Raw genomic sequence first — 24,297 nt, forward strand, 5'->3', positions numbered from 1 at the left:
AAAGGTCCCTCCCCAAGAAACTGTTACACTGTGTGTTGCGTATTTTCATATGTGGTGTTTAATGGGTATAGTAAGGATAAAATGGCATTGGATACCATGATTCCAGAAGGGATGCATATCTGTGAAAGGAATCACTACTTCAACTGTGGTCTTTAAATAGGGATATTTTTAATTGCACATGAAGTCATTTGCAGATGATGAACCACACAAAATAGTTCTGAAACCTCAGATCAAACGGCAGATAACATGTATGTCAGGGAACTGCCATCGGAAGGACAGGAGGTGCAAAGGCTCCCTGAGGTTGAAAGAGACGTAGCAGCTGAAGAGGGAACCAGTAGGGGGCGAGCAGGAACTTCCAGGGAAAGTGAGTCGGAGGGATGGCTCAGAGACGTTTCCAGCGAAAACAGTGGAGAGGTTTCAGGACCTCCTATAGGGACACCCACTCCTCGCCGGAAACTGTCACGCAGAGAGTCCAGAAGACGTGTTTCCGTGAAAGAGCTCTTATGTTGGAAACGTTTCCGAAAACAACCACTTTCGGATTCTACTAGCGATTGACGCAGCCATGCCGGAGGGGCTCCGTCACAGGCAGAGGTTTGAAAACCTGATCAAACTCTGAGGGACTTGCATTTTACGCACAAGCAGCTCATCATCCCATCACAGCAATCCGAAAGTCCCTGAAAGCCAGCTTGTGCAAGCAGCGGCATCATGAGCGACCCAGCCGGAACCGGAGGAGCAGGAGCAGCTGGAGGAGGTCCAAGCCTGGAAGAAAGGTACAGGGCGTTGGAGATCCAGCTTGCCATGCAAACGGCGAGGCTTGAGGAGAGGAGGGCTCAGGATGCAGAAAAGGGAAAGGAGAAAACCACCTCGATCGCCAGAAAGGTGCCAGGATTGGTGCAGAAATTCGGGGGGGATCCCAGAAACTATCATGCCTTTAGAACTGAGATGCAATACGCTCTCAACCTGCAGTATGATGACTTCCCCGACGAGGAATCGCGAGTGGCTTTTGTAATTGGCCATCTCGAAGGGGGGGCGAAGGATTGGGTTCGACCCCTGATGGCAGTGAATAATGAGATCCTAAAGGACACGAGGAAGTTTTTTCGTGCCATGGACCTGATGTTTTCCAGCGACATTGAGCAGGGAGTGGTGCGAAGGCAGTTAATGGCTTGCAAACAGGGGAGTCGATCTGTCCGTGAGTACTGGACTGAGTTTACTATGTTGATTCACAAATTGGGGTGGGACCTATCGGCGGAACCCATCCAGATGCTTTTCGAAGAGGGGCTTTCTTCGGCCGTTAAAGATGAATTGTCCCGGGGGCCAAGGGCCGAGTCTATGGATCAGCTGACCAAATCAGCGCTGGCCATAGGAGCGCGCCAGGAAGCGAGGGCTTTGGAAAGGCGGGAAGGGAAAGGAGAACGTTGGAGGGAACTGCGCATTCCAGACATTCCAGAGCCACCTTTCCCGCCGGCAGAGCCGATGGAAGTTGGAACAGCGCGGGCGCGCGCAGTTTCAAATCCCAGTGAAGGGCGGAAGAAGGAGGGAAAGAGCGCCAAGAAATGTTATCTCTGCCAACAGCCAGGGCACTTTGCCAGAGTCTGCCCACAAAGAAAGGAATGGCAAGGGATGGCAGGAGCTGTTGGGGAGAGGGAGGAAGAAAGCAAGGAGCAAGTAAAAGCCAACGCCTGGCTGCCACCGTTGGGGCACAGCAGCCAGGCCAAAGAGCAGTGAAAGTGCCCACGCCAGAACCACCCAGACCTGCTTTAGTGATAGAAGTGTCACTAGAGCTGCAAAATGGACACCCACTACAGGTCAAGGCGCTTTTGGATTCAGGCAGCTCCTGTAATTTTATGAGTAAGGAGTTTGCAGCTGAGCACCAGATACAGACCATCCCTTTAAGTAACCCCTTGCAGGTGACCACGATTGACGGCAGAGAGCTGTTGGGAGGAGAAGTTAGCCAACAGACTGTCCCAATGATAATGAGGGTGGCAAGGCACACTGAACCAATAGCATTTAATGTGGCCACCTTGGGAGGAGCGCCCATCATTTTGGGGATGAGCTGGCTGGCGCTACATGACCCGCTAGTGGGCTGGCATCAGAGGGTGGTCTCATTTGGGTCAGCGTATTGCCTAGAACACTGCAAGCAGGGGAAGGTTCCGGGAGGAGCTGGCGTCACCCTAGCCGGGATGGAAGTAATGGATAAAGGGAAAGTGCCCCCACAATACGCAGATCTGAGCAACGTATTCAGCGAAAGGGAAGCAGACAAGCTGCCGCCGCATAGACCCTTTGACTGTCAAATCAACCTACTCCCTGGGGCTCAACTCCCAGTGGGCAAGCTGTACGCCATGTCTGACAGGGAGATGCAGGAGTTGAGGGAGTTCATTGACAAGAACCTGAAGCGAGGTTTCATCAGAGAGTCACGAGCGGTGGGGGGCAGCCCAGTGTTTTTTGTGGACAAAAAAAAACACCGATAAGCCGAGATTGGTTGTGGACTTTAGGGCCCTCAATGCCGTGTCGGAACCCCTGGCTTTTCCGATGCCCCGAATTGATGACCTTTTGACCCGGGTGAGGAAGGGGAAAATTTTTACAAAGCTGGACCTGCGGGGGGCGTACAATCTGATACGCATAAGGAAGGGGGATGAATGGAAGACCACCATGTTCACCCCTTTGGGGGCCTTTGAATACCTCGTTATGCCCTTCGGTCTACAAGCAGGCTCGGCGTGCTTTCAAGCTTTTATGAACCACGTCCTGGGACCTTTGCTCTACAAGAATTGTGTGGCCTTTTTAGACGACGTGTTGGTGTATTCGGAGGATGAGGAGCAGCACGTGAAGGACGTTCGAGAAGTGTTGGGCAAGCTGCAAGCCAACCAGCTGTGGGTGAAACTGGAGAAGTGCCAGTTTCATACCAAGGAGGTGGAATTCCTGGGGTACCGCTTGTCAGACAAGGGATTGGCCATGGACCCAGGCAAGGTCCAAGCGGTACTGGAATGGAAGACACCGAAGACCAAGAAGGATGTGCAAAGATTCCTGGGGTTTGGGAACTTTTATAGGAAGTTCATCAAGAACTTTGCACATTTGACGGCGCCCATCACCGACTGCCTCAGCAGCAAGAAGAAATTTGTTTGGACGGCGGAGGCGGAGCGAGCATTTGAAGAACTAAAAAGGGCTTTCGCCTCGGAAGAACAACTTCTGCATGTGGACTTACGAAAACCCATGAGAGTGGAAACCGATGCGTCCGACCGGGCTATCGGAGCAGTACTTCTTCAACCCGGGAGGAGTACGTTGGAGTGGAGACCTTGTGCCTTCTTCTCGAGGAAGCTGAATAAATCCGAGAGGAACTACACGGTGTATGACAGGGAACTACTCGCCATCCACGAAGCGTTCCGGAGGTGGAGACATTTATTGATTGGGGCACAACACAAGGTGCAAGTGTGCACCGACCACAAGAATTTAGAGTATTGGAGAACAGCTCGAGTACTCAACCAACGACAAGTCAGATGGGCCCAGGAATTTTCCAAATTCCACTTTGAAATTTGTTATGTGCCAGGCCCAGAAAACGTCAGGGCGGATGCCCTCTCACGCAAACCAGAGTATTTGGAGGGGGAGGGGGCAATCGAAGAGAGACATGTCATCCCTGAGGACCGCTGGGTGTGTGGGGCGGTGATGGTGGGGCAACGTGAACTGGTACAGGAAACGGAAAATGATGAATATGCCCAGGATAAGCTCAGAGGTCTCAGGGGGGAGGGCGAGAGCCCCGGAGGTTTTGAGGAAAGAAATGGGGCATTGTATTACAAAGGGGCACTGTATATACCCGAAGGTGAATTGAGGGGAAGAATACTCAAGCAGTTGCACGATAGCCCCACGGCGGGACATTTTGGGCAACACAAGACCATGTGGTTGGTGACCCGGGAATTTTGGTGGCCCAAGGTGAGGGAAGATGTAAAGGAGTATGTAAGAGGGTGTGACCAATGTCAGCGAGCCAAAGGGGAAAGAAGGGCACCGGCAGGGTTATTAGAACCATTACCCACACCAGAACGGCCTTGGGAAGCGGTATCAATAGATTTTATGACGGATCTGCCGAAATCCAAGGGGAAAACGGCCATCATGGTAGTAGTAGACCTGTTAACTAAGATGTTCCACTTTGTGGCATGCTCACATGCAGTCACAGCGGAAGAAACAGCGAAGTTGTTTGTAGAACACATCTTTAGGTTGCACGGCGCCCCCTTGAGGGTGATCTCAGACCGCGGCAAACAATTTACTTCCAGGTTCTGGAGGAAGCTCATGAGCTTGCTGCATGTGGAAGTCAATTTTTCGACTGCCCGGCACCCAGAAACCAACGGGCAGGCGGAAAGAGCAAATGGCATACTCCAACAATATCTGAGGTGTTATGTCAATGACAGAGAGAACGATTGGGCCGAAAAGTTGGCGCTGGCAGAATTTGCCTACAATAATGCGGAGAATGTGTCCACAGGGATGAGCCCCTTTTTGGCTAATTACGGGTGTCACCCCAGGGCTTTTCCAGGGGAGGGAGGGGAGAGATGGAGCGTCCCAGCGGCCGAGCATTTTGTAGAAGAGATGGAAGCGATCCATCAGCAGCTCCAGCTCAACTTAGAAAGGGCCAAGGCACAATATAAGAAGCAGGCAGACAAGAACAGGAGGGAAGGTGAAACCATAAGGGTGGGCGATCAGGTGTGGCTGTCAACCCAAGGGTTGCCGTTCAAAGGGGGCTGTAAGAAATTGAGGCCCAAAAGATTGGGACCCTTCGAGGTCATTCAGCAGGTCAACCCAGTGGCTTTCAAACTCCGGTTACCCAACCACATGAAATTGCACCCAGTGTTCCACAGGTCGTTACTGTCACCATACAGGGGGGGGCGTGCAGGGGAGCACGCCAGGGGACCAGCCTTGGAAGAAAGGGAACGCAGCAACCATGTAGCGGAAATTCTCGATTCCAGGTGGAAGGGAAATCAGGTAGAGTATTTGGTGGCGTGGGAAGGGGAACCGGAGTCGGAAAACACCTGGGTGACTGCAGGGGAGGTCAATGACGAGGTTTTAACAGAAACGTTCCACCGAAGATTCCCTAGGAAACCACAGCCGGTAGAAAGGTTTAGGAGGGAGTACTTTGGCACCACCGACGAGGAACAGGAAATGGAAGGATTCGCGGAGTCGGATTTGGAAGAGGGAATAGACTCCGATGACGAGGAGTATCGAGAGACGAGGGACAGTAGCAGGTGGAGGGAAGTGTTCGAAACTTCGGACGATGATGAAGGTTCTTTCAGGGGTTTTACTTCCTCCCAGCCCGGAGGGGAGGAGACGGGAGGGGGTGAAGGGGGCCCTGGAGGGGAGGTGGATGTCAGGGAACTGCCATCGGAAGGACAGGAGGTGCAAAGGCTCCCTGAGGTTGAAAGAGACGTAGCAGCTGAAGAGGGAACCAGTAGGGGGCGAGCAGGAACTTCCAGGGAAAGTGAGTCGGAGGGATGGCTCAGAGACGTTTCCAGCGAAAACAGTGGAGAGGTTTCAGGACCTCCTATAGGGACACCCACTCCTCGCCGGAAACTGTCACGCAGAGAGTCCAGAAGACGTGTTTCCGTGAAAGAGCTCTTATGTTGGAAACGTTTCCGAAAACAACCACTTTCGGATTCTACTAGCGATTGACGCAGCCATGCCGGAGGGGCTCCGTCACAGGCAGAGGTTTGAAAACCTGATCAAACTCTGAGGGACTTGCATTTTACGCACAAGCAGCTCATCATCCCATCACAATGTAAGATTATTTATTTATTTTACTTACTTAAAATATTTGTATATCTCATTGTTCTTGAAACAAATACTGATGTGGTTTACAGCAATCATAAATATATACATACAGTATGTGCATTAAAAAAACCCTCACATAAAAAAATCTAAAATTGCAGATCATGAGCTGATTACAGGATAAAGTTTTTCCTTTTTATTTATGATGTCCCATCTTTGGCAAAAGACTGAAAACGGTTTGCCCAGAATTGGCTTTGTTAAATCCTTTTTTCTTTTCTTTTTTTTGCGGGCAAAATGCAGATGCATGCTTTAAATCACTGTTAATTGCACCAAGACTTATTGTAACTAGGTATTGGAAATTCATGGAAGGAGCCTCTTTGATGAATTGGTATAACTAAGCTCTGGAAATTTAAGAAACTCTCCAATAAATTTAGAATGGCACAAGATATAAAACAAAAGGACTGCTTTACAATTGAGCAGCCTTCCTTCATTATGTACACAGGGAAGAATGACCATAAAAGACTTCATATATGCATTTTTGGTTGCTTTGATTATTTTTTATGTTATCCTTACTTTGCCAAACCTTTATTAGGCATTGCAGATATAGGCTACCATAAAACATCCATATACAGTGGTGCCTCGCAAGACGAAATTAATTCGTTCCGCAAGTTTTTTCTTCTTGCGAGTTTTTCGTCTTGCGATGCACGGTTTCCCATAGGAATGCATTGAAAATCAATTAATGCGTTCCTATGGAAACCGCCTCCAGACCAGGTCCGGGGACAGTCTGTCCCCCGACCTCTTCTGAAGGCTGGGGGGGGGTAAGGGCTTTTCTTCCCACCCCCAGCATTTTAAAAAACCCCGGGACAGCGGAGGACTTCTCCGCTGTCCGGAGCGATCTTAAAATGCTGGCGGGCGGCATTTTAAAATCGCCCGGGACAGCGGAGGACTTCTCCGCTGTCCGGGGCGATGTAAAAGCCCCTGGGAAGGCAGGCAGGGGGGACAAAGACTTTTGCCCCCCGCCCGCCTTCAGAAGAGGTCCTGGACCTCTTCTGAAGGCGGGCGGGGGGCGAAAGTCTTTGCTCCCCACCGCCTGCCTTCCAAAGCCGTCCGGGACAGCGGAGAAACGTGCTGCCTTTCTCCGCTCTCCCGGGAAGGCAGGCAGGGGGGAGCAAAGACTTTCACCCCCCCGTCCGCCTTCAGAAGAGGTCCAGGACCTCTTCTGAAGGCGGGCGGGGGGCGAAAGTCTTTGCTCCCCCCCGCCTGCCTTCAAAAGCCGTCCGCTATAGCGGGAAGCGCTTCCCTGCTATCCCGGACTGCTTTTAAAATGCTGGCGGTGGGGAGCAAAGCCTTTCGGCCCCCGCCGGCCTTCCTGGACCTCTTCTGAAGGCCGGAGGGGGGGAAAGGCTTTGCTCCCCACCACCAGCATTTAAAAGAGGTCCCCGGAGATTTCCCTATGGGCTTTCTTCTTGCGAAGCAAGCCCATAGGGAAATTCGTCTTGCGAAGCGCCTCCAAAACAGAAAACCCTTTCGTCTTGCGGGTTTTCCGTCTTGCGAGGCATTCGTCTTGCGGGGTACCACTGTATAAAAATTTAAAATATATGCAAATAAACAGCCATGTAAAAATACTTAATAATGGGGGTTTTCATTGGCATTTCTTCCTGCTAAATAGTGCTGCTCACCACTCTGAGAGATAGATACCTTTGATTAAAAACTCAGCCACTTGGCTTCCAAATTATATTGCAGTTACTTCCGGTCAGACAGATAGAATCTGATATTTTCATTTTGTCGTGATGTTAGACTACCCAAAAAAGGGGATAGCGTGTGTTTGCGTAGCTGGGGGGTGAACGAATTCCCATGCCCCACAAATAATCCAGAGATGCATTTTAAATAAAAGCACACATTCCACTCATGTAAAAACACGCTGATTCCCGGACCATCCGCGGGCCGGATTGAGAAGGCGATTGGGCCGGATCCAGCCCCTGGGCCTTAGTTTGCCTACCCATGGTGTAGGAGTAACAGACACCCAAAAAAGGAGGAGCAAAGTGTTTGGGAGCTCCTTACACATGTGCAGTCCTGCTCATTTGTGCAGTCCTGGCAAGCTATAGTATGGCTTTCCATGCTGTGCAAATGGAGTCAAAGAGTGATTTGCTTTTGCAGACCGTAATCTCTGGTGCCGCTATAACAGCAATGGTGTTGTTATAGCACGAGCTAGGCTTTTATTTATCAGGAGTCTTTAAATATGTGAAATACAGAAACGAAATCCTCGCCATGATCAGACTGTTCCAGCTGTCATTACTGTACATTTTATGCTGATCTCAAATGGGCCATTACAGGCGGGAGTTAATTCATTGCAAACGTTTTAAAGTGACATTTCAGTTCCTTTGGAAGCCGGTGCGGTATATTTTTTGATGAAAAGGATGGCAAGAGGAACCTCCTGCCATAGCTTATCGTCTGCCTTGCCTCATAGAATCTGGTCAGATATATTGTTCCTATCATTTAATAGATACCAAGACGTATAGATTTAAAGGCAAAAATGGCACATTAATGTGTGTTCACCGTTTCCCCCCCTCCTCTCCCCGGAGGAGTCATGAAACCTCTGCTTGGTGAAAGTGGTATCCCTTTACATTAAGTGGCTATTTTTCACCCAGTAGAGCAGCAATTTTGTGAGATAAGGTTACGCTCTAATGGGCCCAGCTAACACATCGTGCTGGGTTCATTGGGAATTGTGGTCTTATTTAAAGACTAAATGCTGTCTTTCTGTGCCTCTCTCTTTTTATCTGCATCAGTAACATCTTTTTAGTGCTCTGTATGCTATCTCATTATGCAGATGTCTGGCTTACAAAGTAATATGATAGAATCCTTGTCAGCTTCCCTTTATAACCCTTTCGGAGCGGCTTTTATATCAGATTGGGCGATGCCTCTATCAGGATCCGATCCCTACGTTTAGTTAGTTAGTTAGCTTTTGTACGTGTCCCTTTCACCTTAAAGGTCCCAGGGTGCGTTATAGCAATAAGATAGACAATTTATAAAACAGTTAAAGGTCTATAAACCAAAAAAAAGATAAAAAGCAGTTGCGTATAGAGTGGTACCTCTGGTTATGAACTTAATTTGTTCCGGAGGTCCATTCTTAACCTGAAACCGTTCTTAACTTGAGGTACCACTTTAGCTAATGGGTCCTCCTGCTGCCACCGCGCCGCCGGAGCACAATTTCTGTTCTCATCCTGAGGTAAATTTCTTAATCCAAGGTACTACTTCTGGGTTAGCGGAGTCTGTAACCTGAAGCGTTTATAACCCAAGGTGTTTGTAACCCGAGGTACCACTGTATAAAGCAATTAAGATGGTTCCATATATGAAAATGCAAACATTTAAAAACAAGTGTCCACATATAGAAACCCTTTCAAATAGTTTCCTGGGATAATAGCAGCCTGGGATAAAGATCTCCCCTCAAGAGGATGATTTGCATAGACGAAGAACTTCAATATATAATTAAGAACAAAAACCCTGAGAGAGAGAGAGAGAGAGAGAGAGAGAGAGAGAGAATGAAGCACAAAATGTCTAATTGTGCAGAGTGGACCAGCACACCAGGTGGGCAAGGGGGTAAGATATGCTATTGCTGGTTTTAAATAACTCTTGCAATGATATATAGACCTTGGACACAATGGAGGATTATAAATTAGATGGACTTACGAAAAGCAGTTTAATAGGTTACCCAAAGAACCCACGGAGGGGAGGAGGGAAGCCTTGAGATTCGGAGGAATCTTTTGTAGTCTTTTTTATTTGTGAATATGAGTGTTAATGAATTTGTAAAATCAAAGAAAAGCTGTATTAAAAGATATGCTATTGCTCCCCACCATGTTCAGGACTTGCGTTGAAATATTGCCCAGACGGGCCCTTTATTTGTACTTTTCACCTGCTGTATATATCATTCTTAAAAAAAATATTTTTGAGTAGTTATGCTTAGGCATCAATCAGTTGGCAGATCTGTTTGGATCACAGTATTTTTCATGAGGCCGTTGAGAATTCACATGTATTTTTTTTTTAATGGCAAAATAGGTTGGGCGAGTCTATCCCCAGGCAGTCTACTTTCCTATTCGGACCCTCTACTTGACACTGAAGATAGAACAGCGGGAGCGCTACAAAAGTGGTAAGCAGCAGGCATACCATGATGTCCTTGGCCCTTTCTCAAGTTGGGCAATTTGCCTCAACTTTGCTTCTAGAGTTGGCTGATAGGCAGCTTCTTTGTTCAACCTCCTTATGCTTACAAAACGTGTGTCAATAACCTCATAATAAAATGGACCCCAGTTAAGTCATAGGGGTTTTTTTGGGGGGGGGGCGGGGAGGGGTTAAACAAATATATACATACATACTTACTGATGTTCGAGGGACACGCATGGTGCTGTGGTCTAAAGCACTGAACCTTTTGGACTTGCTGATCAGAAGGTCAGCAGTTTGAATCCCTGCAACGGGGTGAGCTCCCTTTGCTCAGTCCCAGCTCCTGCCAACCTAGCAGTTTGAAAGCATGCAGTGCAAGTAGATAACTAGGTACCGCTGTGGCGGGAAGGTAAACGGCGTTTCCGTGCGCTCTGTCTTCCGTCAGCGGTGTTCCATTGAGCCAGAAGCGGTTTAGTCATGCTGGTCACATGACCGGGAAAGCTGTTTGTGGACAAACGCCAGCTCCCTCAGCCTGAAAGTGAGATGGGCGCCACAACCCCATAGTCGCCTTTGACTGGACTTAACCATCCAGGGGTCCTTTAACTTTACTGATGTTCATTTAAATTCAATATTTTAAAGTGTAATTGTATTGTGGATTGTTATTACTATAGAAGGATAGCATTTGAGGTCTGTAATCCCTCCTACCCCATTGTTAATTCATATCAGATCTCACAGATCCCAAATTCATTTTCCTTCCATTCAAAATGTCCTGGAGGTATAATAATAAAAGGCGCTCCAGATGCCTGTGGTTTTTTTATGTATATAAAAATGTTGCACCAACATGACAGCAGTGGCTGTGCTAAATTAGAGCTTAAGTATATTGGGGTCATCTACACTCCTGGCATCTAAGGTGCAGGGCGCCAGGAGGCTACAATACTATTGAATAGTGGCTCCCAAATGGTGGTCCACATACCCAAGGAGTCTGTGTCACCCTTCGCATAACAAAAACTACCATACAGATATAAACATTTTCAAAAGTAAAGGGTATCTGGCTTGGCTTTTGAAAAATGAGGGTCCGCAATACTTAGCTAATTGGGAACCACTGCTATAGAATGATTGACAAACGCATACCTCTACTGTAGGAGAACATGTGGATTGTTCAGTGGCATGAATTAGACTTAAAAACATTTCATAACTGACCCCTTAGGTCATTTCCATAACTCACACTTTTATATTGTAAACTGCCCTGTGGTCCTCAGATGAAGTGCTGTATAGTAGTAGTAGTAGTAGTAGTAGTAGTAGTAGTAGTGATATAGGAGCATGAAAATATCCTAAATGCATAACAGGGTTAAAACAAATTGCTTCTAAGTGTTAGAGTCTGATAAAAATGATCAGAAATGCATAGCTTGTTTTTAAGTTTTAGGCTTTCTCCCCTTTTGCTAGACAGTGTTTGGTTGCTGTTTAAAACAGATTATGATATTACTGTATTATCTCTGGACAGTCTTTCTCGGAAATGACTTGTTTCCTTGTGGCTAATGGTGACTTTGGAGCCCAGACATGTTGTGGGATTTTATGAATGGAAAGGCTACTCTGAACGTCTAGTCTAGAAATATGTTTTAGCAGTTCCTGGCACACCAAAACCAAGCAGTTGGAGGGGAAGAAAGTTGAGGACCATAAAGCTATTTCTGTTTTCCAGTGTGGGTCTTCTATGAAATACTTTCTTTTTGTCAGCTTTATTGAAGTGGAAACAGGAAGTATTTGTTTGTAGCAGAAATTCTTGTAAACGTTTTGTGTTAATAATGTGCCTGTCAATGTAGCGGGATTGCAATTCCTTTTCTAATTTACAGAGAAATTGCAACTTATTTTTAAGGTTCTGGGGTGCTTTGTAGTGCTAATGGTGTTTTCTGGGAATTTTTCCATCCCCTGTAAGATTCCGGACAGCAGCAGCCAAGTTCAGTTGGAAACCAGTCCCATTCGGCTTCGGACCCTGGGCCAATCAGAGCCACAGCTCCCATGTGGCGTTGTAGCCGAATTATGCACATGCAGAGGGAATTGCACCCCACACTCCTCTCCTCTCTGGAAGGGATAGTGGATCAGATGGTCTGGTTCAGAGAAAACTGGCATGAAGAGGTATGTTTCTTCCATTTAGAACTGGAATTTTTAAAACGTGTACAGGGGTCTCCCCACTTACGCCGGGGTTATGTTCCCGGAAACCCCTTGAAAAACTGTTTAAAAAACAAGTAGCACTGACCAGACAGGTGGCAATGGTGGCTCTTAGTCTTCCTCATCAATGGAGGGTGATATGCAAAAGCTGCTGGGATTGCAGTTGCAAAGGCTCCTGGGATTGTTAGCTGTTTTCCTGCTCTTTTTGGGCAATTTTTGCTCTTTCTGCAGTTTGAAATGGATTTATGTAATTATTTCCCGGGTTCCATATCGGATTGGGTGCTACATGGTCACATGCGAGCCAAACGCACGTAGGTGGGAAGAGGCCCGTATGCCACCACCCTGCTTCCCCCTGCTCCTGGTATTGAGATCATTTCAAGCTTTTGCACCTTGCACACTGATTCAAGGGGGCTTGCATTTCTTGGGACTGACTTGGTGCTCTAGGCATTTGCCCAGCCTGGGCTCAGACACAGCCAAGGTGGCTCGTTGGGCAGAAGGCAAGGAGCCCAACAGTAAGTGTAGTCAGACCAAACAGGAAGCAGAGTCAGCTGATTTTAGTTTTGTCTCCATCTCCACCCTCTTGAGTTCTGCAAGTGGCAACACTGGGACTCAGTAGCAGCAGGAGGAGGAACCTGACAGGTCGTGCTACCACCTAGGCTGGTTGTGAGTAGGAAGGCAGACGTGTGGACTTAACAATTAGAATAATATTTTTTTATTTATACCTTGTCCACCTGGCTGGGTTTCCCTAGCCACTCTTGGAAGAATAAAGGCTGAGGTTGGTGGGGCAGTGCCCCATTTGCCTTAATGGACAAGCCATCACTGCCTCCCATTGACTTCTTCCTACCTTACTTCCCATTTTTTATTTAAGTATGTATATAGCACTTTGCAAGTAAAGCAGACCTTTCAAAGTTGTTTACAGGATGCTGAAAAGCGACAGCAGTTTCTGTGAAGGATTCGTGCAACCAAAGAGTGGAATATAGAACATTTCAGAAATAAATGTGTATCTAAAATTGCTGTTTGGACTTCCTGACAAGCAAAAAGCAGTACAGGAAAGTTGGCTATATGCAGACAGGTTTGCATCCAAAAAGCTAGGAATTGCAACATGCTGGTAATGTGTCACATGTGTATTTATTTATTTTGAAGGTTTTTATCCCACTTTTCAAGCAAGAGGGCTTCTGGAGCATTTTTTACATATAAACCAACAAAATAACCCCAAGTCAGTCCCTGATCTCAGGATTGCAGTCTAGAATACATGACAGAAAAGCAAAACCGGTTGGGGAGAGGAAGAGCAAAATTCTTAGCACTGCTTTCTGTAGCTCCATCTCAGAATGTTGCTGTACGGTGCCAAATGTGTACTTCATTATTTCCATTGAAAAAAGGGCTGTTTTTGTGTTTGATGGCGTTAGGTCCTTCGACAGCTTCAGCAAGGCCTGGCAAAGTGCTACTCTGTCGCCTTTGAGAAGAGTGGAGCAGTTTCAGATGCCAAAATCACCCCCCACACGCTGAATTTTGTCAAGAAGTTGGTCAGCACCTTTGGTGTCGGTCTGGAGAACGTCTCCAATGTCTCCACCATGTTTTCCAGCGCTGCTTCGGAGTCGCTAGCGAGGAGAGCCCAGGCGACGGCTCAAGACCCTGTCTTCCAGAAACTGAAAGGGCAGTTCACAACAGGTATGTGATTTTTATACTGCTTGTGGTTAACTTTCACCCTACAGGTTGTGATCCAGAACTCATCTGGGAATAGTACTTTGGAGGTTTTTAAGCAGAGGTTGGATGATAATGATTTATTTATTTATTTATTTATTTGATAATGATAATTCATTTATTTATTTATACCCCATCCATCTGGCTGGGCTTCCCCAGCCACTTTGGGTGGCTTCCAACAAAATATTAAAATACAATAATGCATCAAACATTAAAAGCTTCCCTAAACAGGGCTGCCTTCAGATGTCTTCTAAAAGTCTGGTAGTTGTTGTTCTCTTTGACATCTGGTGGCCTGAGGGCGTTCCACAGGGCGGGTGCCACTACTGAGAAGGCCTAGTTCCCTGTAACTTGGCTTCTTGCAGTGAGGGAACCGCCAGAAGGCCCTCGGCGCTGGACCTCAGTGTCTGGGTAGAATGATGGGGGTGGAGACGCTCCTTCAGATATACTGGACCGATGGATGTCCATCAGTAAGAGATTCTTTAGTAGCTGTGATTGCTGCAGCTTGGGCTAGATGACCCTTGAGATCCCTTCAGCTCTACAATGGCTACGATTCCTTTTCTATCCAAAATTTGCATCAGAAATAATGATGCTTGCTATTCCTTCAAGAAAAGGTTTTTCTTTTTCCCTCCTCTAAATCAAAGCAAGCTTCAGATGTAATGGGAAACTGTGCTATGAGAATGAGCCACACTGAACTTCAGGAATGCATGTAGCCTCCCTCGCTGAGACCCAGCCGAGGCTGGAGCAAGTTGTTGTTGTTGTTTAGTCGTTTAGTCGTGTCCGACTCTTCGTGACCCCATGGACCAGAGCACGCCAGGCACTCCTGTCTTCCACTGCCTCACGCAGTTTGGTCAAACTCATGTTCGTAGCTTTGATAACACTGTCCAACCATCTCGTCCTCTGTCGTCCCCTTCTCCTTGTGCCCTCAATCTTTCCCAACATCAGGGTCTTTTCCAGGGAGTCTTCTCTTTTCATGAGGTGGCCAAAGTATTGGAGCCTCAGCTTCAGGATCTGTCCTTCCAGTGAGCACTCAGGGCTGATTTCCTTCAGAATGGATAGGTTTGATCTTCTTGCAGTCCATGGGACTCTCAAGAGTCTCCTCCAGCTCCAGCTGGACCAAGTCCTGGAGGACAAGTTGCTTGATGGGGAGAGGAAGCAAAAGCGAAATGATTGCTGATTTAGAGCAAGAAGGGGACAGAAGGCACAAGAGGAGATGCTTTCCCAGCTCATCCAAACCAGGATTGGATGGGCTCTTGCAGATCATTGGTTCTCTGCTCCTAGGCAAGGAACCACAGTGAAGGAATCACTGCCTTTCCGGTGTTGCTGTCTCAATATCTTGTATTAATATTGCCTGCTATTTTAATTAAAGCACTTACCGTGGAACCAACCCCATGGTGGAAACTTCTCTCATCTCATTCCCTTTTATATCTACAATGAGATTGAAATCTTCTTCTGTTTTCAAACTAGCCACAGTTCCCTGTGGCATCCAAACTTGGGGCACTATGGTTTGTTTAAACAATGGCTAGTAAGAACAATTGCATTTGGCTTGTTCTCACTAATCATTGTTTAAGCGACAACAGCTTCCAGAATTCAGACATCACAGGGACAGTGGAAGTAGGAGCTTTTGCAATCCATGTGAATATGAAAAATGAGGGAGAAAGGAAGAAGTGTTTAGCCCAAAGTTGGCCACTGTCCATTACTGTTTTGGTAAACCAAGGTTTTATGTTACGTCTGAACTCAGCCTATTTTCTCTGTTGCCCTTTGGAATAGTATATGAGCATTTAGAAAGAATTAGGGAACAGCCTAGTGAGTGAAAGAGAGTTGGGTAATTTCCTTTATCTGCTATAAATGTCACAGAATTATGTTAAGAATCCTTTTGTGGCATTTAATTCAGTAAAATACCTAACCTAATTCATTAACTGAGTAGGAAAACAATTATACCAAACCATTTAGATAAGAAAACAAATCTCAAAGTAGTCCAGGTTTACACCTAAAATGCACAATGTGCTTGTTGGAAGAGTTGTATGTTTATTTCCCCTAAATTAGAAGCATCTGTGTAAGTGATGTGATTTAAACTTTGGTGTGTCTGGTACTCATGAAATTATTAAAATTTTTTGCCATTTGAGTTTGATAATTTAAATCAATTGCTATAATTGGCCTTTAAGGGGGCAATTTGGGAAGTATTTTGCTACTGTTAATTCATTTTCTGTTAACCAGCTTTGCTTTCTATTATTTATAGAGCAGCACTACATGAAAACTATTATTTGTAAGGAGCATCTGTTCTTTGCCATATTAGATTCTAGCCTTCCTCTGGCACAAGGTGTATTTTATGAAAGGGAAATTCTGCAAGCTGAATCTGGCCATTCCTTGCTCTGCACACTCATGAAATGCTAAGCCAATGGGAGTTGGAATTAAGCCCCATTGAGCTTGATGCGATTTATGTCTTGAGTAAGCATGCTTGGGACTGCAGAATAAATGCTTCTGAGTCTCTGAACTGACTACTTTGACCCCTCTGCCAGTGAGAAGGGCAGCAGGCAGAATGTTTTGTTTTGTTTTTCAATTTCCACCACCCTCTTTTACTGACAGCAAAGAGGCCAACCTTGAAGGATGTGTGTACTTGCCAAGTCATTGGCCCTAGCCTAGAGCCACCTTTCCACCCCATTTCAAATGTGTTTGCTCTACTGGAGAATTTGTGGTCCTGGGAGATGCTGTGCAGTGGGGGCTCAAGAATATGCTAGGATCTTTAGACTCTCATTCCCAAGGTCTGAGGCTCTGTAAGTTAGCCTTCCTTTTATGTGGCTGGAATGATTACAGTACCCCTATAACTTTTTTAAAAAAATGTTCATTTCCTCTTCTAGTAGATCTATGGGATCTATATATTTCAATACTTAAAATACATCAAAACACATTTAAAACCAGTAATTAAAATAGCTTGCCCTGATAGCAGCCCTGTGATCAGCATCGTCTGTCTGCTCCTTAGTTTTCAAAGGCCTCTCCGAACAGGAAGGTCTTAGCTAGCTGGCAAAAGGGGAGCAGAGAGGGAGCCAGTCTCACCTCTCTTGGGAGGGAGTTCCACAATACGGGAGCAGCCACAGAAAAGGCTCCCTCTTGCGTCACCAGCAGCCGTGGGTGAGCCAACGGAGGAGTCTTTGCTCTTCCACCTCCTCCTCCAATGCTGTCAGGTGAAATGCTGCTACAGGAAATCGAGCCAAATGAGTCGGTCACAAATGAGCCAGTGGAGAGGACCTTGCTGTCTCATCCCTCCTTTGCACCTAGGTGGGATGACAGTAGCAGTTGAGAGACAGTCGGGATACAGTGGTACCTCAGGTTAAGTACTTAATCGTTCCGGAGGTCCGTACTTAACCTGAAACTGTTCTTAACCTGAAGCACCACTTTAGCTAATGGGGCCTCCCGCTGCCACCGCACCGCCGGAGCACGATTTCTGTTCTCATCCTGAAGCAAAGTTCTTAACCTGAGGTACTATTTCTGGGTTAGCGGAGTCTGTAACCTGAAGCGTCTGTAACCTGAAGCGTCTGAAACCCGAGGTACGACTGTATTTAAGTACAGTGGTACCTTGGGGTACAGACGCTTCAGGTTACAGACTCCAGTAACCCAGAAACAGTACCTTGGGTTAAGAACTTTGCTTCAGAATGAGAATAGAAATCGTGCAGCAGGAGGCCCCATTAGCTAAAGTGGTACCTCAGGTTAAGAACAGTTTCAGGTTAAGAACGGACCTCCAGAACGAACTGAGTTCTTAACCCAAGGTACCACTGTAGTTTTATCACACTTATCCATCAAATATGCTCAAGATAACTTCAAAAATAAAGGTTGTTTTTTTAAAAAGTCATAATAAAAAGGATTGTTCTTATGAAAATATTAAGCATGATGAACAACACCATCAAAACCCGCAGCATTAATAGGAAAAGATCTTTATATCTTAGATGAAAAACCTTATGGGAAGTGAAATAGTTTTCACATGAAACCTAAAAGGTGAAAGGGTGAAGGCGTATCTGAGAAGGGTGTTCTGTAGATGGAGTGGCACCACAGAAAATGCCCTAGCCAAGTTACCACCCGCCCCTCAGAAACAGGAGGGTATTCAGAGGAGGGTCTCTGTTGACAGCTTTGTGCAGAGGAAGGTGACCCTTTGAGATATCTGGATGTCTTGAGCATTCAAGTTCAGTCAGGGTCATAGCATTGCATGGTGTGCAGCCACAATCTGAAAGAATGATGCAACTCGTCTGCATTTCTTGAGCAACAACCCACAGTAAACTGGTTTTGAAACTGAGGGAAATTCTAGGGTAATTTGGGATGCTGGCATTCTGAATTCGCAACAGGGAAATTGAGATAGTTCCTCAGAACCTCGCTTTAATGAGCATGGAGAAAGTGGCCTTACGGGATTCTTGTGTGTCACATCTATGCCCTGCACATTAGAGAGCATGTTAAGCTCTGCATGAAGTAATCTTTGCAGCACAACAGTCGCATGACAGTAGATAATGGAAGCCTTGAACCATATGATCAAATTTAATGCGTGGCAGCTACTAGGGAAGAAGAGAGTTGCCAGCATATTGTCCTTCTTCTGGGTTTTCTGATAAGTCAAAGGGATGCAGCTGCAGTTAAGACATATGTGTTGTTTCTCCATGCTTAGGAAGAATAGACAATTTTTCCTGTATGCGATGGTACTTCAAAAACTCATATCCGTATTAAAATTGGTATATAGATAAAAAGTGTTTGTTTGTTTTGTGTTTGTTTGTTTCAGAGTAGGGGAAAATTGAAGAGGAAAAACATTCCCTTTTAGCATATAAACTATACAGAAGGAGTTGAAGTATTTTCTCATTCTAAACCAAGGCCGTGTGTGTGTGTGTGTGTGTTCTCCTGAGTAGCTTACTCCTCCCGCTGACTCCAGATAGAGGCAGGGTCATGTGAATCCAACAAAGTAGATGTGTGGAGTCTGTGGCCTCCAGTGCTGCTGGATTGCACCTCCCATCTTCCCTGACCGCTGGACATGCTGGCTGGGGCTGATGGGAGCTGGAGTCCAGCAACATCTGGGTGGTACCAGGTTCCCTGCTTTAGAGAGCGCCTCCTTCATTCTCTGCCTTTCTGCTCTGCAGAGTTAAAGCATTCTTGCAACTCCAGCTCCAGCTTTTTGTCAGTCGCAACACAGGCTGAGCAGCTGTGCTCTCCCTCCTCTTAGAGGGCTGGTTCTACCATCTCCATGCTTGCGGCAAAAAGTGGCCAAACCTGGGTCAGCCGTAAGGTGAACAGCTGAACAGAGGAGGCAGGAAAGCATATGGAAAGGTGCTTTGGGCTGCCTCTGTTGAAGCATAATGGATGATACAACTTCACTCTTGCCATTTCTGCACCAAATTTGAAATTAAATTTTGCTCAACTCTTTTTTTAATGCATTTGTTGATGTTTGTTTTTTCAGTTCTTCAAATGCCAAATGCAGAGTTTTGGCTTTTTTGACTAAGTTCCACTTTTTATTTTGTGTGTGTGTGTGTATATATGTGTGTGTGTGTGTGTGTGTATGTATTCAAACAAAGGATGAGATTTTCCCTCGACTTCCAAGATAAAGTAATAGAAGCATTCAGGATACAAAAGGGATTTGCTGCTTTCTAGAAGAATGAAAACTTTTCTGATATCTTCTACAGATTTGGAACGTTTTATTTTTCAATTATGATTAAGCATGAGTAGTCACAGGATTACAACAGCACTTTTAGTTAGCGCAAGATGAGATTACTTTAATCTGTTAAATTTGGAGTTTGAATTAAAGTTGAAGGGTGGAGGGGGAAATGGCTGCAATTAGATTGGTCAGTACGCTTGCCTTTTGGCGTTTGGGGGATTCAATTCATTTTGCAGAAAATACATTTTTGATTAATTTGCAGCAGTAATAGAATTTATGCTTCTGAATTAATGGCGAGTTAATTACCATACCAGTCCTTAGCCGAGAATGAATCACCAATTTGTGCAGTCTTGGTCTTGACTTATGCTTTGAATCCTCCTTTTTCTTGAGTTCATGGCCCTTTGGCCCTTGCAAGGGTTTAGAGCTAACTGCTCTCCAAGATTTCTGAAAGTCTCACAAGTTTTCTCTACTAGTACATACAGTTGCTATTATCCAAGCCTTTAGGTTTCCAAGGCATGATGGATTCAAGATCCTCTAAATATTCTTGCAATTTCCAGCCAATGCCATTCAGGCGTATTTGCAAAAGCCCAATGTTTTTGTAACCTGGTTTCCTTTCCTTTAGCCCGGATTCAATATAACAGTTGAATAACAGTTAAATTTTGGGCTGTAGACCCATTTAAGGACTGAGTTTGCCAAGGGGTGTTGAATCTAAAAAAGTTGCTAATCCAAGCCAGTTTTCCACACCCAAATCAGTGTAACTGAACGTGATAGCAGCTCACCTTCTCTGAACAGAGAAATGGGCAGGTTCTCCTCTTCCCAATCGATTAAGGAAGAGCAACCAACGGGCTGAATAAGAGAGAGAACCAATTTGACAGTATTCTCCTTCTCAAAACAATTTCATATTATTACCAAGGATAGGAAAACAGTGGCTCCTTTCTTGGTTAGACTTGGCAAGCAAAGGAAGACATGGGAGCTTCAAGAAGGATCTCCAGCCATCATCATTTCAGGGAAGTAGAAAGTAACACAGGAATACACTTTGAGGAAAAGCATGAGATTAGGGTTTTACCAGTCAGTGTAATATCTTTTTCTCCCCTCATCTTTCTCTGGTCCATATGTCCTAAATAGATACCTGGTCAATAAATGATAAAAGATGACTCCAGAGCTTTTAGACTGGTTACCAAGGTTGCCTGTATCATTAGGCAAGGTGCTTCATGTAGCAGATGTTTGGAGAGAGCAGCGAATTGTCAGTTATTTAGGTAGTGACTTTTTATTTTCATCACAAATATACACTTTTAAAAAAAATATTTCCTGCCCTGAGCCATATTTGCTAACTTGTGTTAGTCAAGGTTCTGTAAAGAATGTTTATTAGGCATCCTATCCCACTTTAGAAGACAGGAGTGCCTGGTGTGCTCTGGCCCATGGGGTCACGAAGAGTCGGACAGGACTAAACGACTAAACAACAACATCCCACTTTATCCTAGCCTTCAGTATTCTTATTCCTTCTGTCCAATAAAAGAATCTTAGTCCGTATTATTGCAATTTCCAAAGGAATTTCCGTGTGGAGTCCAGAATTCTAAAAGTGGACTGCCATCCTCTCGTTCAGTCTCTGGTGCTTAAACTAACGTAGGTAGTAAGTGTTGGGTTTTAGTTAGGATCGGTATCGCAAAGAGATTTCCTTTCCGCCTAATTAAGCTGTCTGCAAAGCAGGGGAGCCGCTCCAGAATGCCACATAGCTGGTAATTCTTTGGATGTACTTAGACAGGCTCTGTATGGAGCCCCTGTGACACGAAGAAAGAAAGCTAATTAATCGAGTGCTCTCTGTCATTCCCATCTGCTACCAAGAAGCAAAACAACGAAGGAGAAAGGGAAGTCTAAAATAGGTATTTTCAACAAACTGGAGTGATTCCTACGGTGAAGTGAATGGCTTGGTGTGTTTTATTTTAATTAACACTGCTGAATATTTTTGCTTCAGCTATTTGCATATCATTAGCAAGAAGATTGTACTTGCCGTTTGGTGACATTTCCCTGCACTTTGGGGAGCCGATGAGCGGCAAACAATGCCGTATTTCATGTTTCTCTTTCTCACCCAGCGATTTGCTCAGACTGTGCACTAGAGGGTAGGCTTGGAATTATAATGAGATTTTTTACAAGTACGTTCACAGTAGATGCAAGAGGTGCTGGACTGGCTGCATAAAAATTAAAAGACAGCTGCCAAGAAGGGCAGCAGTCCTTTTTCGTCTTCTTGCTAACACCTTTATGACCTGGAAAGCACTTTTTACAAATAAAGTTCCGTACTGTGAATACATTGCAAAATGAATATTAATTGTCCTACTGACAACTAGCCTTATGGCAAAAACAAGCTTGTCTCCACTGGTGATATGATGCACCTGTCATTGGTCTTGGGATGTTGGTCCAGTAAGAGAGGTTAAGTTGTCATCCTTTGAGCACAGGATAATGAAAGAGAACATTTCACAAGGCTTCACTTGTTTGCAGTGTGTTTTAAAGGCCCCTTCCGGATTCAGGTGCCAGTGTGCCTCTGGTTTATGGTCCGATTTAGCACGGCTCTCTGTAAGGTTCATAGGTGTGACTTGCAACTGGTACAAAAATACAAAATAAGTTGGGAAGAGGGGCTGTGAATGGCGAGGAGAGGAGAGCCCTCCTTGAAAATGTAAAAAGAGAGAGCCCGTGACTCCTAAGACTCAAAGGAGCAATGTGTCCAGCTTTAAGCAATTTTGATAGGTTGACACCTTCACAACCTGGACACCAGAGGGTTTAAAGCATGTGGACAAGGCAGCTGGGACTCCCTCTGCTCCCCCCCCCCCCACTTGTCACTTCTCTCGTCAAGCCCTCCCTCACCTGCCCTGGGCATGCAGAACACCAAGTGTACCCAATAGCATGTGAAGGAGGAGACAGGTGGCAGCAGGACTGGGCTGGAAAATTCTTGTCTGTGTCCCATTTAAGTGAGAGTTACAAAGAGTTTTGGTTTCTGTTTTGCACTACTGAGGAGCATTTCAAACCAGTACAGTGGTACCTCGGGTTACAGACGCTTCAGGTTACAGACGCTTCAGGTTACAGACCCTGCTAACCCAGAAATAGTACCTCGGGTTAAGAACTTTGCTTCAGGGTGAGAACAGAAATTGTGCTCCGGCGGTGTGGCAGCAGCAGGAGGCCCCATTAGCTAAAGTGGTGCTTCAGGTTAAGAACAGTTTCAGGTTAAGAACAGACCTCCAGAATGAATTAAGTACTTAACATGAGGTACGACTGTACTTGATGCTACTTGGGTCAGGGTCCTTGCATTCAAAGCAAGTTAGCCTTTAAATTGTGCCTCAGGTAGCTTTTCAGAGTTTGGTCTGCAGGAACGACTTTTTCCAAATTTGCCTTAAGCGGCTAAAGCTACCTGCCTTTGTAATTCCCTGCTTGTACACTTGGAAACAGTTGGCTTTCGTTGTTTTAAAAGAGTACATGTAAGCCATTTTTGCTTTTTTACTTTAATGATACTTGATTTACTTTAATGATACTTGATTTCTAAGTCACACTTCTTGCCTGAAGAGTGGGGAAAATAAATAAATAAATAAATAAATAAATAAATAAATAAATAAATAAATAAATAAATAAATAAATAAATAAATAAGAGCAAGTGGAGCCTTGTAGTTCCTCTCCTCCCCCCCCCCCAAAAAAAATATATATTAGGCATGCTTATTTCACCATATAAGTTCTACATTTAAAGGCCTCTATCTTATTGATAGGCATCTGAAGGCAGCCCTGTTTAGGGAAGCTTTTAATGTTTGATGTATTACAGTATTTTAATGTTTTTTTGGAAGCCACCCAGAGTGGCTGGGGAAGCCCAGCCAGATGGGCGGGGTATAAATAAATTATTATTATTATTATTATTATTATTATTATTATTATTATTATTATTGCTTTGCCTAATTGGGCCCTGCATTTAAATATTCTGTTTGCCTGTGTTAGCCTTCCCCAATCTGTTGCCCTCCATATTTTGCTATAATACAAGTCCCATCGTATGGCTGGGGTTCATGGGAATTGTAGTTCAACGACATCTGGAGGCTACTGGACTAGGTTAGGAGGCTCAAATGTAGCTGCCATCCAGCACTGTGCTAGTGTAAGAGAAGACCCTTTTGCTTGGGTGCAGCCCTCAGTTCTTTGACGCCAGTTTTTTATATCCCAATTCCTCCTTGCTATTGAACTCAGTGGACCGTGCTTGCTTTTGCTCGCTTCTGTCTAATAGATATTTTAAAGGTTGTTTTGAAGATTTAAATTGAAACGTGTTCATTGACACCAGTCTATGCACATTCCGCACCCCCCGGTCATATGAAAAGATTCCTGCACAGATTTATAGGGAGTATGTAAATTGCTCTACTTTAATTTTAGGAAAGTACTTGAAAATGGCAGGCATCATTGTTCCGTGTCAAGTGTGATAGAACAGTTTTTTATTGAAACTGCTAGGGAATTTTTGAGCACAGTTGAGCATTAAATAGGTCTTAAAGTTTTGAGCCCTGTACTGCTGTTCAATATGTGTTATCTACAGATAACCACCTCTAAATTATTTTCATGTTTAGCATATGAAAGCCGGTATGTCTTAGCACTACCTTTCTAATGAGCTAGCATGATTGGGATGCACTTTAAATTTGAGGGAAGGGGCTGGCTTTTTTAAATAGCAAATGCCAATGGAACCTGCAACAAAATGTTGCAGTCCATACAGAACTCCCTGTTCAATCTTCCAGTCACTCCATTCCATTCCCCCTCTCCTTTTCTGTCCTCAGACCCCCAACTGATCAGCATTCCATTATCATTGAGCATGCTCAGTCCTCATTGGGCTGTTTGTGATTTTTTGCCCTCCCTCCGTGTGGGTTTTTTCCTTCACCAATTTCTTGTAGCTCTGAGAACCTCAGCATTCGTCAAAA

At 45.2% G+C, this 24,297-nt stretch overlaps 1 protein-coding gene across 5 annotated transcripts in view; it reads left to right on the forward strand.

The window, feature by feature from the left end:
• The window catches only part of TRRAP (transformation/transcription domain associated protein), a 166,916-nt gene that overhangs the window by 117,274 nt on the left and 25,345 nt on the right, over window positions 1-24,297 (forward strand). For all 5 annotated transcript variants that reach the window (XM_083474105.1, XM_083474102.1, XM_083474104.1 and 2 more), the window contains 3 exons: window positions 9,796-9,886; window positions 11,825-12,024; window positions 13,464-13,725. In XM_083474105.1, coding sequence (XP_083330231.1) covers window positions 9,796-9,886; window positions 11,825-12,024; window positions 13,464-13,725 — 553 coding nt within the window. The remainder of the gene's footprint in view (window positions 1-9,795; window positions 9,887-11,824; window positions 12,025-13,463; window positions 13,726-24,297) is intronic.

This window comes from Podarcis liolepis (assembly GCF_965112155.1).
Source record: "Podarcis liolepis genome assembly, chromosome: 14".
NCBI lineage: Eukaryota > Metazoa > Chordata > Lepidosauria > Squamata > Lacertidae > Podarcis > Podarcis liolepis.